At 44.3% G+C, this 22877-nt stretch overlaps 1 protein-coding gene across 1 annotated transcript in view; it reads right to left on the bottom strand.

The window, feature by feature from the left end:
* LOC124709369 overlaps window positions 1-22877 on the bottom strand; it is a 427556-nt gene that overhangs the window by 143125 nt on the left and 261554 nt on the right. The window contains exon 3 of the mRNA XM_047240833.1: window positions 12558-12609. Coding sequence (XP_047096789.1) covers window positions 12558-12609 — 52 coding nt within the window. The remainder of the gene's footprint in view (window positions 1-12557; window positions 12610-22877) is intronic.

Raw genomic sequence — 22877 nt, 5'->3', positions numbered from 1 at the left:
TGTCGTTGAGTATCAGTTTACGAATCTTTCTCGAGTGACCTTACCTCCATAATCTAAACTGCGCCCCTGGAGCTGAACAGTGAAGTAACCATTCTGCCCCACAATCAGAGGTAGTTTTCACTGGGTCCCTAACTTCTTTTTCTTTCGATTTCAGATAGTTGGACTCTAGAGAGAGAGAAAAAAAAAAAACAATACGAATAATCCACTGAATTACAGACTCGTATCACTAACGTCGATTTGCAGTAGGATTTTGAAACATATACTGTCCTCGAACATTACGAATCACTATTTGTTGACACATAGCTAATAGGGATTCCGAAAATATCGCTGTTGTGAAACACAGTCAGCTCTTTATTCTAACAAAGTAGTGAGTTCTATTGACAGGGAACGTCAAATTGAGTCCGTATTTCCGGAAGGTTTCTGACACCGTTCTTCAGAAGCGACTTCTAAATAAATTGCTTGCCTATGGAGTATTTTCTCAGTTGTGTGAGTGGATTCGTGATTTTTGTCAGAAAGGACACAGTTCATAACAACTGGCGGAAAATCATCGAGTAGACCAGAAGTAATATATGGCGTTCCCCGAAAAAGTATTATAAGCCCTATGTTGTTCCTGATTTATACAAATGATTTAGGAGGCAATCTGAGCAGTCCTCTCACACTGTTTGCAGATGATACTATCATTTACCGTCAAGTAAGCCATGAGAGGATCAAAACTAATTGCAAACTGATTTAGACAATATATCTGTATGGTGCAAAACGTGGTAATGGATTATACATCACGACAAGTGTGAAGTCATCCCCATGAGCATTAAAAGAATCCGCTAAATTTCACTTACACGTAAATCACACAACTCTATAGGTTGGAAACTCAACTAAATACTTAGAGATTACAATTACGAATAACAAACAGGAACGATCACACAGATGATGCTGTGGGGGAAAGGAAACCAAAGAAGGCGATTTATTGGAAGAGCACATAGAAAATGTAACAAGTTTACGAGACTGCTTTCAGTACGGCTGGAGTACTGCTCGGATCCGCATCGGATGGAATTGACGGATGACATCGGAAAAGTTGTAAGAAGGGCAGCTCGTTTTGCATTGTCGCGAAACAAGGGGGGGAAGTGTCACGGATATGATACAAGGATTGTGGTGGCAATCATTGAAACAAAGGCATTTTTCGCTGCGGCAGCGCCTTCTCATGAAATTTTCATCGCGAACTTTCTCCTCAGGATGTGAAATTTTTTTTGTTGGTGACCACCTATACAGGGTTATTAAGGAAGATATGAAAATATTTTAATATGTTATTCTACAAGTAAAACTAAAGAAAACAGTTCATGTAAACATAGGTTCGAAAATGTTCAGTTACGGAGTTACGGCTAACAAAAGATTTTGCCTGAAACTTCTAAACTTCGCTAATATGAACCCATTGCAAACCTGTGCGAGGTTAAAGGGAAGCACGATTTCTATTTATTTTGTTGTTACTGATCTGGTGAATATTATAAAAAATATCCCAGAGTGCATCTGCAGTAGTTTTCCATAACATCCAGAGAAGCAAAGACGTAATTTCGTAAAATTTTGAATTTATTAACCACTTTGCCTAATTTGTTTTCTAAATTGCAGACAACTGCACATAGTTTTCAACAGAAGTTGTAGAAAATTTAATTTTGGAAAAATGATAGTAATAACGTTAACTGAAACTGTATTAGTGTGTCAGATCTTTTATTAATACCATGTTGTTGTTGTTGTTGTTGTCTTCAGTCCTGAGACTGGTTTGATGCAGCTCTCCATGCTACTCTATCCTGTACAAGCTTCTTCATCTCCCAGTACTTACTGCAACCTACATCCTCCTGAATCTGCTTGTGTATTCATCTCTTTGTCTCCCTCTACGATTTTTACCCTCCACGCTGCCCTCCAATACTAAATTGGTGATCCCTTGATGCCTCAGAACATGTCCTACCAACCGGTCCCTTCTTCTTGTCAAGTTGTGCCACAAACTCCTCTTCTCCCCAATTCTATTCAATACCTCCTCATTAGTTATGTGATCTACCCATCTAATCTTCAGCATTCTTCTGTAGCACCACATTTCGAAAGCTTCTATTCTCTTCTTGTCCAAACTATTTATCGTCCATGTTTCACTTGCATACTTCCATGGCTACACTCCATACAAATACTTTCAGAAACGACTTCCTGACACTTAAATAAATACTCGATGTTAACAAATTTCTCTTCTTCAGAAACGCTTTCCTTGCCATTGCCAGTCTACATTTTACATCCTCTCTACTTCGACCATCATCAGTTATTTTGCTCCCCAAATAGCAAAACTCCTTTACTACTTTGTCTCATTTCCTAATCTAATTCCCTCAGCATCACCCGACTTAATTCGACTACATTCCATTATCCTCGTTTTGCTTTTGTTGATGTTTATCTTATATCCTCCTTTCAAGACACTGTCCATTCCGTTCAACTGCTCTTCCAAGTGCTTTGCTGTCTCTGACAGAATTAGAGACAGTAATTAATACCATAGCACATGTAAACTCATGTTAAACCAGAAAAAACAAAGCTCAACGTTAAGGAAGTTGTACAGTGTACATACAATATCACAATACATTCACAATAAATGTTCAAAATGTCTCCACCGAGTTCAACGCATTTAGGTGCACGTGTATGAACAGATTTTGTTGCTCGTTTTAGTTCCACAGCGTTGTTCTTAATTTCGTCTATTGCATTCATAATGCAAGCAAGTAATGCCTCAAGTGTATTGACTTTGTCATCATAAACTATGTCTTTCATTCATCCCCATACACAACATACAAAAAAATCCATTGGTGTTAAATCGGGCGATCTGGGTGGCTACAGACGCGTAGCACCACGTCCAATCGATTTCTGGGGAAAATCGTTCATTTAAATGTGTAGTAACGGTGTTGGTGAAATGTGGAGGCGCGCCGTCATGTTGAAAATATATTTGCAATCGCGTAGCAAGTGGAGCATCTCCGAGCAAGTGGGGCATTTCTTCTTGAAGGAATTGTACGTCCCGCCAGTTAGTCGTCATGGGAAAATTAATGGTCCAATAAAGTGTGTGTTGACTATACCACACCACACGTTTATGCTAAATCGCTGCTGGAAATGGCGTTGCACTGTTGCATGTGGATTTGCTTCTGACCATACGTGCTCGTTATGTAAATTGTTTATACCATCTCGAGTAAACTGTGCTTCATCAGTAAATAAAATGTATTTGTATTTAACCAGTTTCACAACTCCAAACGAAGGGCAGGATCTCCCGGATGTAAATGACACATTTTTTGTTTATGGTAAGGATAGAGATTATCTTACTTCAGTGTACGCCATAACTTAGACTGTGAAATGCCTAATCGTTGCGAGATACGTCGTGTACTGGTGCCCGGGCCACATTGAACATCATCCATAATATCCTCATCATCGTCTTCACGTATCGAGCGCTCGTACTGATTATGAACGCTAGGTAGAGAACCTGTCTCCCGTAACATTCGAAATACTCCACTAATGGTTCGTGCATTCGGAATCCTCAGAGTTGGATAACGTACACGATATTCGATAACTACAGCCGTAGCATTACCATTACATTTGCCGTAAATAAACACCATATCGGCTTATCCTCTGTCGTAAATTTGAAAGGCATCCCTATTTCATAAATAATCTACAAATTACAACATTTACTATTTGGTTTCACTTAAATACACTGTTATGTTTTTTCACTGAACATTACAGGAAACTAACTCGTTTCAAGGTTAGGAAACGACTGAAACAATTCACTAACGGTTGCCAACAATGACATAAACGTTTCTACATTCTTAATGGAAAGTGAACAAATTTACTTGCATATTAATCTTTGCTTCTCTGGATGTTCTGGTAAACTACTGCAGATACACATCTGGGACACATTTTATTACATTCACCAGACTAATAACAACAAAATAAATGGAAAACATGCTTTACTTTAACCTCGTACAGTTTTACGATTGCTTCGTATTAGAGATGTTGCTAAGTTTCAGACAAAATCTTTTATTAGCCGTAACTCAGTAACTAAACATTGGCGGACGTATGTTTATATGAACTTCTTTCTTTAGTTTTACTTCTAGAATAACATATTAAAATATTTGCATATCTTCGTTAATCGCCGTGTATAGGGATCATCATCATAAAATAAGAGAAATCAAAGCTCGCAAGGGAAGATTTAAGTGTTCGTTTTTCCCGCGGGCTGTTCGGTAGTGGAACGGTAGAGAAGAAGCCGGTAAAGTTGTTTGGATGAATCCTTTACCAGACACTTACCTGTGAACTTCAGAGTGGTGATGTAGATGTATTTATGACCAATATGGGTATCTGAAGGTTTCAAACCAATTAGATGTTCCTCAGACAATTCTGCAAATTTATGTCAAAGAATGTACGGAAAACCTTCACTACACTACTGATAAACTGGCTGAAAATTTTAAAAACTTATTACGGAAGAACGGCAACCTGTGCTCTTCAAATACTTAAAAAATAAGGAGGATCGGTTATTCAGTCTAACAATGAAAGACTCGTGAAGCTTACCTTATCAGTTGGATCGAAGAAACGCCATTAATGAAAGATTTAAAACTGAAATCGCAGGCGAAGACTGTGTCAACGATTCCTTAAGAGACATCCTACTTCATCAGTTTGTAAACCCGAAGCAACATCTGATGAAGGAGCCATGGGCTTTAATACGGTATAGTTAGTTTTCTTTTTTTCTTTTTTGTTTTGTTTCGTTGCTAACGTATTTACCTGACAAGCACAAGTCAACAGCTTCTCAAATAATAATCACGATGAAACAAATGTTTCAGTGAACCCAAAAACCAATCAAAGACCACAGCTTGCTAAGGAAGACGTCAATTCCGATCGTTAACATCGGCAGAAAGCGGCAAAACTGTAATTGCCGTATTTGTACGTCGACGAGAGGAAGTTAGATGTCGCCGACGTCTATTTTGCCTGGGCATGGTGCTGCGACTGTATGGTTTAGCCGTGAGTCACGAATTATAAATTGGAATTCAGTTGAAAGTCCCTATTCATAGTGCCTCCGAATGCGTGGGTGGCTTTCTAAGAGCCGAGTACGCTAAAGTCTGGGGGCAAAGTTTAAAACGCATGCATGCAGGAATTTGAGATGTAAAATAATGTTCACAACTCACAGTATTTTTACGATGTAACAAAACTGCGTTTATTCACTTTTCTTCAACTTTTTATCATCTATCACAGCTTTATTACCTGCTTATTACTGAATTATTGGACGTCTGAGCAAGAGCTTAAACCAGACAGTAGCAGCGTCTCACGTTATGTATCGCGTAAACTTCTGAAAAACCTCTGAAAATAAATCAATGTTCGTTTAGCGCAATTTTGATGTTGAAATTCCACAATTGTGAACCAGTCAGACTTACAAGTTCAGGCCACTCGCAAACAACCGAGGTAAAGTTTCAGAGTTCAGACTAGGTCGCCTAATGTGAAATATCCCAAGTTCAGAAGCTCCAAATATTTCAGAGTATTCGCTAGTGACAAACGCGAATGTCACAAGCCGCGATTCAACTCTTAGAAAAATTTAAACACACTCGAGGCGCCCATACGTACTGCACTCTCCCAACCAAAAGACAACGGCCGATCGACTGCGCCTGAAAGCATCGAATAACCGACTGACACCAAGCATGCTAAATGCCGGCCATTTAAACTCTCGATCAGTTGTCAATCAATCTCACAAGCTTTCCACTTCCGGAACATACTTAAAACTACAAATTTTATATTATTTACATGTATCATAAAACAGATTTCACGTAAATTTCCTCTGATTTCCACCACTGTTCTTGTTTTTTTTCTCAAGTAGTTTGTTCAATAATTATGATTTTGTTAAGGTAAACATGCTATTTTGCTGCTAGTAAATATAAACAATCAGGACAAAGTAAATACATATACCTCTATCTAAATTTACTTGGTACTGCTGCCGCTACTGTCGATGTTTTATTTATTACTAGCTGTGTACACGGCGTTGCCTGGGCATGTATTATTCCGACTCGATCAGTCCATTCCCCCCCCCCCCCATTTCCCCACCCTTCTCTCCCCCTCTCTCAGTCCACCCACCTCTACCCTACACACACTGTCCGTCTGCTATTCCCGACTCTCTCTATCTCCTCCTCGCCCTCCACGATCATTCCGTCTTTCTCCTCCCCCCCCCCCCCCCCCCCCCGTCAGACCATCTCCTCTGTCCATTTCCTCCACCCTGTCTCTCTGTCCATCTCCTTCTCCCCCGTATCTGTGTCAATGTCTCAATGTCCTCCTTCCTCCTCTATAGCTGTCCATTTCTTTCTCCCCCCATTCTCTCTCCACGTTATTATCCCCAACCTAACAGGAGATTGCTGGTTCTTATTTCCACAGTATTTATTCCCAGATAGCAACCAACATGTGTACCAACCTTGGTTGAAATCCTTGCAAAGTTTATTTTTTATACACCAGCTTTGTCTGTATATGCCCATGTGACATATAATTAACATATTTCACACATATTTGTACCCAAGTGCCACCTATATCTCTAGTGAATTTCGCCCTGCAGTTTTGTTTTCATGTAGTTCAATGTTGATGACTTTATACCTTCTGAACTAGATGTCGTGCCAGAATGTGAGGTGATCCACATGAGTTCCAAAAGAAATCCGTTGGAATTCGATTACTCGATAAATAGTACAATTCTCAAGGCTGTCAATTCAACTAAGTACCTGGGTGTTAAAATTACGAACAACTTCAGTTGGAAAGACCACATAGATAATACTGTGGGGAAGGCGAGCCAAAGGTTGCGTTTCATTGGCAGGACACTTAGAAGATGCAACAAGTCCACTAAAGAGACAGCTTACACTACACTCGTTCGTCCTCTGTTAGAATATTGCTGCGCGGTGTGGGATCCTTACCAGGTGGGATTGACGGAGGCCATCGAAAGGGTGCAAAAAAGGGCAGCTCGTTTTGTATTATCACGTAATAGGGGAGAGAGTGTGGCAGATATGATACGCGAGTTGGGATGGAAGTCATTAAAGCAAAGACTTTTTTCGTCGCGGCGAGATCTATTTACGAAATTTCAGTCACCAACTTTCTCCTCCGAATGCGAAAATATTTTGTTGAGCCCAACCTACATAGGTGGAAATCAGAGCTCGAACAGAAAGGTTTAGGTGTTCGTTTTTCCCGCGCGCTGTTCGGGAGTGGAATGGTAGAGAGATAGTACGATTGTGGTTCGATGAACCCTCTGCCAACCACTTACATGTGAATTGCAGAGTAATCATGTAGATGTAGATGTATATGTGAATAATGTCTGCAATGTGTGTTGCGAATACAGTTACGAGTTGAGATGTAATAAATTGAACGTCGTGCCTTATGCCGCAGTTTTATGCATGAACAGCAAAAATGTAGTAAACGATAAACTTTTCCCCTTTCATCTTTTGTACGGATCATGAGCCAGAAAAGGTTTCATAAAGGTTTGAAATTACGTGTAAAGTTTGTTGCAAGTCACTAAGTGCTCTCATTCTCAAATACTACATGGGTGAATTGGGTCTCCGCATTCGTGTGTGGTGGCCTACACTTCTGTTTCACCCACGCCCCCAACCCTTTGACAGGTATGTGGTTCTTACGCCCACAGCGATTCTTTTCAAATAGAAAGTGATATGCGCACCAATATTGGTTGAATACAGTCCAATGGTTTAGGGGAAGTTGTGGAACTTACAAATATACATTTCCTATAATATGTATGGGTTTTTGTGAAAATTTTTTACGCGTGGAATGCACATTTTGGGCTGTCATTTGAAATACGTATTGTTTATAAGAAATCTACTATGATATTCTGCAGTGCTCAGTGACAAATAAGCGTTGGAACACAGTTTGGAAAATCGTTTAAGGCTTTAGTCACAAACTACTTTTTCAATCGAGTGTGCGTTTTTACCCACACACTCGTCTTCATTTTGTCTTTATAACCATGTTAGCGGCTTCTCAGTAACTAGTCGGATTCAGTTGTTATTAGAGTTTGTCTTATGGCGGTTACCCTCTGTACGTTTCTCGCCAACGGCGGGCCGCCTGGGTTATCCTGATCACGTATCCAGAGCACGCGTTCATCTGCTAGCCTCCTGCGGCCTTGGTAATTCTCGTACTCACAGTGTCCGCTAATCACTGAGCCTCAAATGGGGCCGCCACATTCGATGACACTGCTAGACTAGAGCGGCTCACTGACAAGGAGATCACACGGCATACCGGAATTTTTATAATTTTTCATATTTATGGCACTTGAAGTTCAAACTTAAATATTGATCTCCCAGAGTCCCTCCAAGAAACACTCAAAAATTCTGGAGAAAATCGCTAAGGTTTTCCAAGCGTTTTGAACACCCTTAAGTAGAACCTATTTTTTTACAGAGTGTGCAGCACTGTGGTAAGATGGTCGCGTGCTATCTCCGGCTCCTGGGTTCAGTTCCTGGCCGATGCAAGCTATTAAACAGATGAGCATGTTTGACGAGCATTTCTGTGAAGCATAAAATACATAAAGATAGCAAAAAATCAGTAACGTTCTAGATTGATAACCACTGGATCGACTCTCGTTTCAGACTTTTCCCTTTTCGGTTCAGTTCATGTACCAACCTCATTTCAATATAAAAGTCATTGAATATAAGCTTAACACATCTAATAGTCATTTTTATGAAAAATACACGTCGTCTTATTTGTAATTACATCCTTAATATCGAAATCCAGTTTTCATTCCAATGTTCGAAACCAGTCACTAATAAAAATATTACTTACAACTCTGAAGAAAACTTTAATTAATAAATTGTAAATACAGGGTGGTCCAAAAGTCCGGAAACACCCTCATAAAATCCAAATGGAGTAGCAAACAAGGAAACATAGTCCCTACACACGAGGAACGGGAAGGGGGAAACTTTATAGGCTATGCCACCAACATGGCGGCCATCTTGAAAGCCGCCATCTTGGATTCAACTCCAAAATTTCAAATGGGAATGTGGTCATGTGACATATCAAACAGATAGAGAATTTCACCAGAAAAACAATTCCGTTGTTATTTTAAACATAGCTTTATTCATTCTTGGGTTATAGCCAATTACTTGCGGCAGCAGTTGGACGCTCGGCAGCGTGAGTATTACGCACTGAGAAGTCATAAAATGGAGTCTGAAACGGTGCAATGTGACTATCCCATGCCTGATATGTTACATGTGTTTAACTGTTAGGTATCTTTTACTCATGCTAACGTTTTAGTCATTGTATCCTTATTTACAGGTTATAAAATGTCCTTAACTTATGAAGAATGCATTGAAATCATCTTGATATCAGGAGAAAGATGCACACGGGTCATTGCTGAGGATTTCAACAGTCGTCACCCAACCAGACAGCCCATCATTCAAAGCGCAGTTGCCAAGCTTTTGGCCAAATTCCGAGCAACAGGTTCTGTTGAAGATAAAGATAAGGCTGGAAGACCAAAATCCGCCACCAATGAAGCAACAACAGTGAGCGTGTTGGCATCATTTAGCAGGAGTCCGCAACGGAGTACTCGTCGCCTGTCACAAGAATGTGGGGTTAGCCGTACCTCCATACTGCGAATTTTATCGCAGTACAAATGGCACCCGTACAAAATTCAGCTGCTCCAGCACCTGAACGAGGATGAACCAGACCGTCGGATACAGTTCGCAGAATGGGTGACACAGCAGCTGCAGATACACCCACGTTTCCCCTATCAGGTGCTGATCAGTGATGAAGCCATTTGGTTTATCAATGGTGAAGTGAAAAATCAGAATCACAGATACTGGTCCGACACAAAATGGCACTGGATTGATTCTTCCAAAACGGTCGACTCACAAAAAGTGATGGTCTGGTGTGGTGTGTGGGGTACCAGAGTCGTTGGACCATTTTTTTTATTGATGGTACGTTAACAGCCAACGGTTGTCTGAGGTTATTGTATGAAGAAGTGTTTCCCTCATTGTTTACGGAGGACGGGACATTTTCGGAATGCTTCCACCATGAAGGAGCCCCACCACATTATGGGCACAATTTGCGAGCATACCTGGATGTGCAGTTCCCTCAATAGTGGATTGGTTGTAGGGGTGCTGTGGAGTGGCCACCACGTTGGTGGTCTCTCGGGACTGTGTAACATCAGCGTAATGTCTCTTCGGCACATAACACACATGCTGCCGAGCGCCCCACCGCTGCCACACGTAACTGGCTATAACCCGAGAATGAATAAAGCTATGTTTAAAATAACAACGGCATTGTTTTTCTGGTGAAATTCTCTATCTGTCTGATATGTCACATGACCACATTCCTATTTGAAATTTTGGAGTTGAATCCAAGATGGCGGCTTTCAAGATGGCCACCATGTTGGTGGATTAGCCTATAAAGTTTCCCCCTTCCCGTTCCTTGTGTGTAGGGACTCTGTTTCCTTGTTTGCTACTCCATTTGGATTTTATGAGGGTGTTTCCGGACTTTTGGACCACCCTGTATAAATTCTTGATTACCAGTATTTCATAAAAAGTCTGTTAATCAATACTGTTTAAATTAGAGGAATCATGGGGTGTATCCTCTCACCTCTGAACATATACTACGAACTTTGATGTTGGCGAGGGAGAGTCATGTTTCGTTGCTAAGTCTATCACCACATTGCTCTCATAGACTTCTGCCACTTGTTTCTTTTAGTCTTCATTATAGGGATGAGCTTCAAAAAACGCTAGGAAGCAACCTAAAGAAAGTCATAACTCTCTTTCAGACTTCAACACTTTTTATATCAGCTTTTATCAAAAGCTTAACAATAAAAACTGCTACTAAAGGTTTTGAAGCTACGGGAACGCGGTGAACTAACCCACCCACATTCACCGACGCCTATTTGCTCCCAACAGACAACTGAAATCGGACCTGGTGGGACTTCAAATAAAGAAGTGATCATATTTGGAGCTCATCAACTGGAGTTTCCTTCGTCTAGCGCACCAATCAAAAAGACACGCCTACCAGTTTGGATGATAAAGCTGGCGAGATTTCAGCCCTCTGTAATCATGAGACGTCGGCTAAGAAAGTCCAATTTAATGTTCCAGTCCTCGGTGCTCTTGGATGACAACTGAGAACAGGTATTTACACTTCATGTTCCACCTAAAATTCTAACGTCTTTGTCAAAAGGTAATGAAAGCAGGGAAAGAACGTATCGGAAGAGAGGGGAAGGTCTCCGCCTTAACTTATTCGCCATACAAAAAACAAGTTAACGCCACTGCTAAGGAAAAAGACAAAAAGAAATTTGCCAAACGAGAAAGAGCAATAATAAAATTATTTAAGAAACAGAATAAAATTACGAATGGGTCAATAAAGGGAAGATCCTGAAGACAAATGTAAAAAAGAGAGAGAGAGAGAGAGAGAGAGAACCAAAAACTGTCGACAATTATTCTTAGGATTGTCCTGATTGAAGTTCATATTGCGCTGGATTTTATTCTAAGTCAGTTGAAGGGTCCTCTTTTTCGTGTGCAAAAAAGGGGCACACAATTCGAGTACAGGGATAGATAGCGAAGATAATGAGGCTGTCCTACTGTGTGATTTTTGTCAATAGGCTTAAAAAAAGGGACACAATCAGCAAGAACTGTAGTTAAACCTTATAGGCACTTAAAACTACGTAAGTATAGACTAACCTGATTTTTCTTGCCCCATGCCCGGGGTAGAACGAGGTGAATTATGTACTTTTCCGTTTTACGAAAGGGAGAGAGGGGGGGGGGGGGGGGGGGGGGGGAGAGAGAGAGAGAGAGAGAGAGAGAGAGAGAGAGAGAGAGAGAGACACGAAGAAGAATTGTGTTTTGTGTTTCTTACGATATTGTATTTTTATGATCATTAAATTATAATTCGTTCATAGAAAAAATTGCAGCTCTCTTAATTACAACTTTCAAAATATGTTCAACTTATTATCTCATTGCACCCTGGGATCCTCCACAGCAGAGTGAACTCTAATTCTAGAGGAGCCAATTTACAATCAGCATTTTGCCACGAAGATACAAGCTTTTTGTTGGTCTATATCACTTCAGAGGAAAGCCAGGATGTTTCCTCCAAAATTCCACAACTGACATGTATCTCCCCCATCACTGTCCGGAGCACCACCAATGTTCCAGCATTCCTTTGTTTTCCCCGTTCGGTCAAAGTCGATAGCCATAGCCACATCAAAACCCATAGCCAACAACTAGCTACAGAGTGAAGGTGAAGAAGCATGTCTTGGAAGTAGATACAAAATAATTCGATTGGAGCTGCACTCTATAGAGTGCACTGTTGATGTGCGTGCGGAAGTTTGATACACATACGTTTTCGGCGCAAAAACTTTAAAAAAATATGGCCGTACATACTGAAAAAGAACATGAAGTATATCTCGTGTATCTTGTCACACTGGAGCGATGATACTGCAGACTGCGAATGTAAAGAACTCAGCTCTCTGAGAAGTAATACAACAATGGGGTATATAAAAGAAAAAAGAACGCAGGGACGGATTTAAAAGAAGATGGATGAGTATGCGCGCATGCTGTGAGACTCACCTCTCTTTGAGCTGCAACTGCCCTGCTGCTGGCCATGTGGAGCAGTCGGACACTGTAACCGTAAAAAGTGATGATTAATTCAAAGTCAGTCAAGATGAAATTAAGTTCTAAATACACGCTAAATTTAAAATGTAATTACGAGAGCTACCTCTTCATGAAAGTACAGGTGATAAGAGAGACGTTTTAAGAGAGACGTGTAACGATACCACATTTCTCAGACGCGCAAGGCAAAACTTGTCAATCCAGTTAAAATCTTCCGCAGTTATTTCTAATTAGTAGTATCGACAGCAAAATAGATCAAGCATGAAAACAGGAAGGTGTAAAAAAAGTAAACGGTGTAAGTTCAAAATGTTTAATATCGGGAGACTTTGAGTAGCCATGGGGTTGTGGTTATGTGATCATGGTGCTGGACTGCGAAGGGGAAGATTCACGTTCAAATCTCCTCGTGCCCCACTTTTTTTACGTTATTTCAAAAACCTGTGAACTTTCCGTCTCTGTTGAAATTTATATCTGTGTCGTGGTGTAACAGCGAGGAGTAAGAAAGGGACCTCCAGACGAACGTAACTCTTTCTTGTTCTACACAAGAACCATATATTATGACTCTTTAATTCCTTCCTTGTAACATACTTCACACCCGTTTATTTGTTGTTTTCAATTTTGGGAGATGCCTGTGCGGCATCTCACCTGCTCTCACTATTCTTTGTTTTTACTTGCGACGGTAATAAATTCTTACCCCATGACTCATTCTATAACCAATGTATAGTATGACAACTGCCAAGACTACAGAAGGAGACAGACATGTCAATGATCAGATAGACAGTTCATAATTTTACGAAAAAAAAGAGGGATGAGAGAGATTTGAACACAGATCTCCCGCTTTGCAGTGCAACACCTCGACCACACAACCACGACGCCGTGTTCCCTCCTCAGCTCTCGATGTTGCACATCATCTTGGACCGTTCACTGTTTCTATTTTGTTTCTTTTTCCACAGTTCTGTAAAACTTCTTCCTGCTTTCAAGCTTGACCTGCGTTCAGTTTCTAACGGACTACCAACTGGGCTATTTTACCTATAAATCTGTTGGGGTGCAACGGGGAGTTTCCCTTGCACGATGGAGACCTTAATGTTAGCTCTTAGATATGTGAACGGAAACATAAAGGAAAGAAGTGCTGCTGAACTGAAAAACAGAAAAAATATGTTTTGGTAATTATTTCCAGTATCTTTTCACTCGTACTGTATGGCCGAATACTATCGGCCTCGGTAGCTTGAATAAAACGGTTTCCTCGCTCCCCGTTCACTTCACTGATGGTGCATCGGAAGAAAGAAGGCAGGCAAGCCTCTAAGTGTATTACACTATCGCTAATTTTATCCGAATGGTCATTACGCGATATATATGATAAGGAGGGGAAAAAAGGAATGAATGAAGGAAGAATAGGATTAAACACAACCTGTCGACATCGAGGTCATTAGAGACGCAGGCACGAACTTTGACTCTTTCAAGAATTGGGGAGGAAATCGGCAGTGCCCTTTCAAAGGAACCATTCCGACATTTGGCTGAAGCGATTGAGTGAAATCGCGGAAAACCTAAATCTGGATGATCGTACAAGGATTTGAACAGTCTTCCTCCTGAATGCGAGTCCAGTCTGCTAACAACTGCGCCTCCACGCTCGTTGTTAGGGATGAAGACATCTTTTCTGAGATATTGTGGAATTCGAGACCTCAGAATTTGTTCCTTTACCCATACACTTTACATATACACTGTGAACAGGAACAATCGTGGAAATGCTTTGCAGTTTAGAACTGGTGCCGGGCAAGAACTCGAACCCTGAATCTTCCTGTCGTGAACAACGCTCTGTCAGAGTGAGCTTCTCCCAGTCCACTGCAAAATGAGACTGATTCTGCAAACAGTCCCTTAACCGTGGCTAAGCCATTTCTCAGCTAATGTCCCCTCTATAGTCCACCAAAGTATGAAGGAGAGCTGTTGTGAAGTCTTGGAAGTAGCGGATGTTTTGGGACAAGTGAAGCTGAGACAGCGGGTCGTGAGTCGTGCCTGGATGGCTCACTCGATAAGAGCACTGTATACGAAAGGCTGCTGGGTTCGAGTCCCAATTCCGAACCCCGTTTGAATCTTTTACACGAAATTTCAAAACAGCTGATATTCCGTTGCAAACTAAAATAGTCATTAATGTTCTTTAAATACACCAAACGATATTTACGCTTCTGATGAAATTTCCCCATCAAGAACGACACACTGCGTTCTGTTAGCAATAAAGTCTTTGTGTCTAGAAATACATGAACCTGCGCTCCCCTATACAAAACCTCACTAACAGAAAAAGCCCAATTTCACATGATCCATGCTTATACTACTTCCGACGGATGTGTTTTTCGGAGTCAAAAAATTGCACTACTCGTTAGCAATTAATACAACCTATGATTGTACAATGACCTTATATCACTGAGCTAGGGCTTTACTTCTGCCACACTGCAACACGGAAAAAGATGGGAAGTCAAAGAAATCGAATTCGCTACCAAATGCATTTTCGTTCAAAACCATCGAACGGTTGACACACAAATGGATACATGTCACCTTTGCCATTTCACGTTGAAAAAAAAAAAAATCAGTAAAAGAAAGAGAGATACTTCCATTTATATCAAATTCGTAGTTGACAGGAGACTTATCAACGTCATCAGTAAAATGAAATAGAACTGTGAATCTTTCTTGGAAGCGTACTGAGATGGTTTAGTTAGCGAAATTTCGAAGCACGAAACATTTTCCGGGTCACAGAAATGCGAATCTCGGCGTACCCCCCACCCACTCGCCTGTCCGTCATCTGTCTTGTTTAACTGCCAACACGGCAGCGGTAAGGGTCACCCGCAGACCCCGACATCCCTATTACACACTCATCACTGCGCAAATACTTGGAAAATCAACATGGCTGACATGTGACAGCGGACTGACAGCCCAGTTGTGATCACACGAGCCACCGTCGCGCCCTCTTTACCTCAGCGACGCGCAGCTGGGTCGCCCGAAGTAATCTGCATGCATGCAAGATTGTGTCATTCACAACAGGCGCCGTGTTCAGATGGAAAACTTTATGTTACCGCGAATCAACGGAAAATCTGTATCATAATACCGGGAAATATTTTATATTCGAGCCGTCGAAGTTATGTCAATGCAGTCTGAGATTTTATGTTGTTTTTATAGGATTATTGTTTGCGTTTCCTTGTCTCGTTATGGTAGTCACATTTAAATTCAACGTGTGTGGCAGAAAATCTTATTTTTAACAAGTGTTACATAGATTCAGTTATGGGAATACTGCGAACTACGTCATGCATCACACGTACTGTTGTGATGAAGACTCTACGTTTTGCTCCAGCCGAGGCTGACTCATGTATGACAAAGTGTCCATCCAGATTGCACTTAATTATACAGGAATGAACCATCGTGATGATCTGATACAAACTTTATATAATGCAGTCACAGTGCCACAAAAATTTTTTATTGCTGAGAAGCAAACAAAAAGAGAATTTGTCTCACAATATGTAATATGCATTCTGACATTGGTTTCACATGTCGTTATTGTATTGTGCTTCACTAGGTACAGAGAAACGGCGGAGAGGCTTCGAAGAGGCTTCGAAGAGACGCGCTCCTGCCGTCGTAGCGGAAGGAGCTCTCAGCCGGTGATGGCCGGTGCAACGGTAGCTATTGGGGTTTAGGCCTCGCTGACCGCTCTGCTCTACAGAGAGTTCCTTTCGAGGCGCCAGTAGCGCTCGGTGGATCGGCGGAAGGTTGAGCTTGCTCCCTTTCGTCGAAAAGCCGCGTAGCTCACGGAGAAGCTCTATTGTCGTCAAGAGTCACTGACTCACAGTAACCCTAACTTCGGTTACAAACCTAGCGAGACTCTCTCGTTCTGTGTTAGGGCTGATCAGTGCCAGGGGCCCGTTCACGTCGGACCACCCCGCGTACTGTAGGCCACTTCTCTTCCTCCGCACCTCCTCTAGGTGCCGCGCCACTGCACCAACGGCGCACGCTAGGCCGTAGGGCATTCCCCCTCTTCTGTAGGACCTACTATTAGCCTTTTCTTTTCAGAAAAAGCATAATTGTCGTGCCCACCCATACCAAATAAAGCTCCTGCAAACACCACGATGGCAGATTCCGCCGGTGTTTCCCCCGCCCTAACCCGCAGCAAGGCTGCAGCTAAAGAGGCGCGAGAGTCGGCTGTTCCCGTCGACGTCAGCGTCCCGCTTGCCGCCGTTGAGGAGGTGTTGGCCGACAAGGACCGGCAGATCGCTGCGCAAGCGCAGGAACTGCTGAGCCAGCGTCGATTGATAACCGACCTCTGCGGCCCAAGTGAGTCCCCCACGCGGACAAGTACACTGCACATAACACTACATTCACCTGCATCTGGTGACTCATGCACCACTGTCCCACTGCGGCAGCTGACTCCAACGGCGGAACCAGCAGCCGCAGATGCGGACACAGAACAACACTACACTGGGCCCTGGCAGGTGGAGGGCCCACGACGCAAACAGAGAAACACCACGCAAACAAGCGAGCAACCACACTCGCAAGGTAGCCGAAAGGCGCTGCTACCTACACCAAAACCCGCACTTCCGGTTAGGGACACCAATACAACAACAAACACGACCCGACCTGCGGTCAGCAACACCACACAAGTACCAACCGCAGCTACGCCCGCACAACAGAAGACTGGTTTTCCCCCAGTCGTAATCCAGAACTACGGGGACCTCAGCATCCTCAACACAACATTCGCGGAAAGGCACTCACCTTGCACACTACACACGAAGTACTCTGGGGATAGGGCCTCACTGTACGTATCAACTAACAGTGAATATAAAGATCTCCTTATCTTCCTCAAAGAAAAGGAAATCGAACACTATACGTACAGGACCGCCGAAGAACGGACACAGCAGTACGTGGTAAAGGGAGTGGACCCCAACACCCCAAACAACACAGTACAAGCGGCGCTTAACTTCCTTGGATTCGACTGCAAAAGTGCTTCCAGGATGACAGGCTTCCGCTCCCACCACCGTCTACCACACTACCTGGTCGAGATGGCCGACACGGCCGCCTCCCGCGGCCTTCTGCAGATAAAAAGCCTTCTGCGGATGGACGTAAGGGTAGAAATCTACGAACCGCCACAGGTCCCTCAACAATGTAACAACTGCCAGCGGTTCGGTCATTCGGCCCTCCGCTGCGGCCTGGCACCCCGTTGCCGCGGATGCGCTGGCAAACACGCATCCAACGCATGTACACTAATACACGAAAACATACGCCGTTGCGCCAACTGTGGCCAAGCCCATGCGGCTAACTACAGGGGCTGCAACGTATACAGAGAGGCGCAAAGGCGCAAAAACCAACAGTCGAAGCCACCCAACGTCATAACACGACCAAGGCCCGCACCAAACCCTGTCAGGAACGGAGTGTCGTTCGCCATGGCTACACGCCCTGGAGGAGCGGTGCAGGCTGCGGAACCTCTGCGCCCAGCACACGCACCTATCACAACCGCTGCGACAGCAACACAATCGTCTCAGCCAACACACGACACTGCACCCACACCGGTACCAACACCAGCCCCCAGAAACAACACGACCCCACCCCCTGTAGCCACTGCCTGCGAACCTACACATGACACACAAGGAACCCCAGAGAAGGCGTAGGCGAACACGTGGAAACAGGAGCGGGAACACACGTGCACCACAACAAAATACCCAGCGACAACAAAACAATGCCACACAGACACAGTCAGCAAGCCAGCGACACCAGCACACACACTACTCCTCCCCCCACCACATCTGACACACAGGCACCTCAAAATGTTCCATATAACAACAACACAAGCGCCAGCCCATCCATAACGCCAACACCCGCACCAGCGGCCGCCAACACCACAACCGAGCCACAGGCCGACACACACAACGCCAACACAACATCTGGGGGTTTATTGTAAACACTATTCCCCCGTCACACGACCACCCAGATCCTTCACAAGATCTTGGCGGCCGTCGGCACACTCTTCACACAGCTCACGACTGCTCAACCCGGGCAGTACTGGGCTGCCGTACAAACAGCGTTCACCACACTGTTTACACCCATACATGGATAACACACCACACCCCGGCCCCATCGCAAACAACCAGACACTGACACAGATCCTGTTCTGGAATGCAGACGGGATCAATAACAAAAGGGCGGAATTCGCCGCGCTCATGGAGCGTAAGGGTATCCTTATCGCACTGCTGAGCGAAACTAAGCTCAAACCACGCAACCAACTGAACTTCACCGGCTACTGCGTCTATCGTACCGACCGACCGGAAGGCTCCGGTCACGGCGGAACAGCCATCATCATACACAAAGACATAGAACACACAAACATAGTGCTCCCTGAACTCGAAAAACTAGAGGCAACCGCCGTCAGGGTCATGTTCAACGGAGCCTACGCTACACTGGTGTCAGTATACAACAGCCCTAAAAACATCAAAACACGCGACATCAGCACAATACTCAACATATCACCGCGAGTAATAGCCGCTGGAGATCTTAACGCAAAACACCCGGACTGGAACTCACGAATACGAAACTCCAACGGCAAGAAACTATACGAACACGCACTAGGACGAAACTACATCACACTAGCGCCGACCGAACCGACGCACATTCCCTGCCGGAGGGGACACAGGCCAGACGTGTTAGACATGGCCCTCATCAAGGGCATAACAACGACACTCAACGTTGCCGTTGAAAACGATCTGCCCTCAAATCACCAACCCGTTATACTGTACATTGAAGAAACACTGCAGAACATGGAACAACGCAGGATGTTAGACTACAGGCGCGCGAATTGGACCCAGTTCAAGGAAACGCTTGACAGTCGCATCCCACCAACCCACGCGATTAACGAGACAGCCCAAATTGACGAGGCAGTCGAAACCCTCACCGGCGCCGTCCAGGACGCAATAGCCGACGCCATACCAATCCGCACGCCACAACAACACAGTGCTGCCCTGCCCCAGGAAATCCTGGGCCTAATCTCAATGAGGAAGCGCCTCAGGAGACACTGGCAGCGTACCAGGCGCCAGCACTTCAAACGGCACATTAACAGGCTCCAGGGTACAATCCGGGAAAAAATACGAACATTCAAGACACAACAGTGGGACCAGAAACTCGAAGGGCTAGACACCACGCGGCCTGGCGTGTGGCAGCTAGCCCGACACTTCACCAGGGAGAAACTGTACACCCCCACGTTACAAGGGCCAGACGGACCAGCATATTCTGCGGAAGAAAAAGCGGAACTGATGGCCCTCACACTCGCAGTGTCATTCACACTGAACCTGGATCCCTCAGACCCAGCATTCACACTTGATACGGACCAGAGGTCACACGCATCTTGGCCCAACCAGCGCGCAACAACATCCGACAAGCTAGTACAGCAGAAATCAAATGGGCCGTCATGCATACCACTGCTAGGAAGGCCCCTGGTCACGATGGCATTCAAAACCGTGTCCTCCAGGAGTTCACGGACAAAGCTGTAGACTACCTAGCACACATTACGAATGCCATACTCAAGCACCAACACTTCCCCGCCTTTTGGAAGACGGCCAAGGTCCTGATGTTCAGGAAGCCGGGGAAAGACCACTCCCTCCCACAAAATTACCGACCCATCAGTCTGCTGAGCGCGCTCAGCAAGATCGTTGAGAAGGTAACACGAGGGCCGTTCAGAAAGTAACGTCCGGTTGATTTAAAAAATTACACCAAGTTAAATAAAAATATTTTAATGTATACATCTTACAACTACATCTTTGCACTATTTTTCTACATAGTCTCCATAGCTATTGAGGCACTTATCTTATCTCTTCACAAGCTTTGAAATTCCTTCTGCATAAAAATCACCCGCTTGTGCCTGGATCCAGCCTGTGACCGCATCTTTGAGCTCTTCGTCGTCATCAAACCGCTGTGACCCGAGCAATTTCTTCAAATGCATGAAGAGGTGATAATCACTTGGCGCCATGTCTGGGCTGTAAGGTGGATGGTTGATAACGTCCCACTTGAAGGACTCAAGAAGGGCCGTTGTTCTGCGAGCAGAGTGAGGACGGGCGTTATCGTGCAAAAAAACGATACCGGAAGTCAGCATACCACGGCGTTTGTTCTGTATAGCCCGTCGTAACTTTTTTATTGTTTCACAGTACACGTCTTGATTAATGGTCGTACCACGTTCCATGAATTCAACCAACAACACCCCTTTGGCATCCCAAAACACCGTTGCGATCAGTTTTCTGGCAGAAAAATCTTGCGAGGCTTTTCTTGGTTTGGTAGGCGAATTTGAATGTGCCCACATCTTTGATTGTTCTTTTGTCTCAGGGTTCACGTACTTAATCCAGGTTTCGTCGCCGGTCACGATTCTGTTTAACAATGGTTCTCCTTCGTCCTCATAACGTGACAGAAAGTCTAATGCAGAGGCCATTCTTTGCGTTTTGTGGTGGTCGGTAAGAATTTTGGGCACCCATCGTGCACAGAACTTACGGTAACCCAATCTTGCTGTCACTATCTCGTACAAGAGAGTCTTAGAAATCTGTGGAAAACCAGTAGACAACTCCGACATTGAGAAACGTCGATTGTCATGAACTTTTGCATCAACTGTCTGAATGAGTTCGTCAGTCACCAATGATGGTCTACCACTCCTCTCTTCATCATGAACGTTTTCTCGTCCACTTTTAAATAAACGTACCCATTCACGGACAACTCCTTCACTCATAACCCTTGGTCCGTACACGGCACAAAGCTCACGATGAATAGCTGCTGCAGAATATCCTTTGGCTGTAAAAAACCTTATGACAGCACGCACTTCACATTTGGCGGGGTTTTCTATTGCAGCACCCATTTCAATCTGCAACAAAAACTAAACTAGCGCAGGTACGACGTTCACTCGACCACGGCTTGATGCCGACTGACCTGTTGAGTGCGTGAACGCACAGATGGCGTCGCTACTCCCCCCTCAACCCGCACTGTGACCAATCGGAGGTTAAATTCTGAACCGCCCTCGTATTAAAACGACTCACCAGGCACTGCATCACAAACGACACCCTGAGACCGGAGCAATTCGGTTTCAGGAATCACCACTCAACAACACAACAACTCCTCCGCGTCGTTGAATACATAACACACGGATACAACACAAGCAAGGCAACTGGGGCGGTGTTCCTGGACATCGAAAAGGCTTTCGATCGTCTATGGCACAACGGCCTAATACGCAAACTTAGTGACGCAGGGTTCCCCGACGGGCTCGTACGTCTCATGCACTCATATCTCACGGACAGGAGTTTCAACACTGACGTGCAGGGCAAACAATCGACACGACATGGTATACAGGCAGGAGTACCCCAAGGAAGTATCCTAGGGCCCTTACTGTTTAACCTCTACATTGACGACCTCCCAGCTACACATAACACGACGGTAGCAATCTACGCGGATGACACTGCCATCCTTGCGCAAGATTGGAAGCCGTCTAACATTAACTCACGACTACAGACCGCACTCAGAACGGCGGAGCCTTGGCTGGTGAAATGGCGTGTTAAGAGTAAACGTCGACAAGTGCGAGGCCGTTCTGTTCACTAGAAGACCGAAGCAACTGCGCAAACATCAGCACTGCAACCCAATAACACTACACACACGCCCAATACGTTTCCGCGAGAAGGTCAAATACCTCGGTGTCTGGCTGGACAGAAAACTACTCTGGGGGGTCCACATTCAACACGTGACCAACAAAGCTAACGCGAGGCTCAAACAACTCTACCCTATGCTTAACAGGCGTAGCACACTGAACAGGAGGGTGTCTAGGTCCACGTACATGACGCTTATTAGACCCCTGATGACGTACGCAGCCCCTGTCTGGGGATACGCTGCGCCAACTCGCCTGCGCCGTCTGCAGCTCATACAGAACAAAGTACTCAAAATCATAAGCAACGCTCCGCGCTACACACGCATCGCGGACCTTCACCGGGAATACCGGCTACATACTATCTTGCAGGTATTCCAAAAACTCTCCACACGACTGTACAATAACACGAGACACTCGCGCAACCCGTTTATCCTTTCTCTGGGTAACTACGACCACAACCATAGATGGAAGCATAACAGACCAAAGACATTACTGGCTAGGAACTGAACATCTATGGTCTATAGAACGCTAACACGACAGTACTGGCGAGCCCCTGCAACACAGTTATTACTGGAAACCCAGATGTGCGACTAGCCGAAAAACAGGCAACCGCAGGGAAACCGTACTGTACACAGCACGCAAAC

The sequence above is a fragment of the Schistocerca piceifrons genome, chromosome 1 (genome assembly GCF_021461385.2).
Source record: "Schistocerca piceifrons isolate TAMUIC-IGC-003096 chromosome 1, iqSchPice1.1, whole genome shotgun sequence".
Taxonomy (NCBI): Eukaryota; Metazoa; Arthropoda; class Insecta; order Orthoptera; family Acrididae; genus Schistocerca; species Schistocerca piceifrons.
Note: the sequence above shows the minus strand (reverse complement) of the source record. Positions and strands in the feature narration are given on the sequence as shown.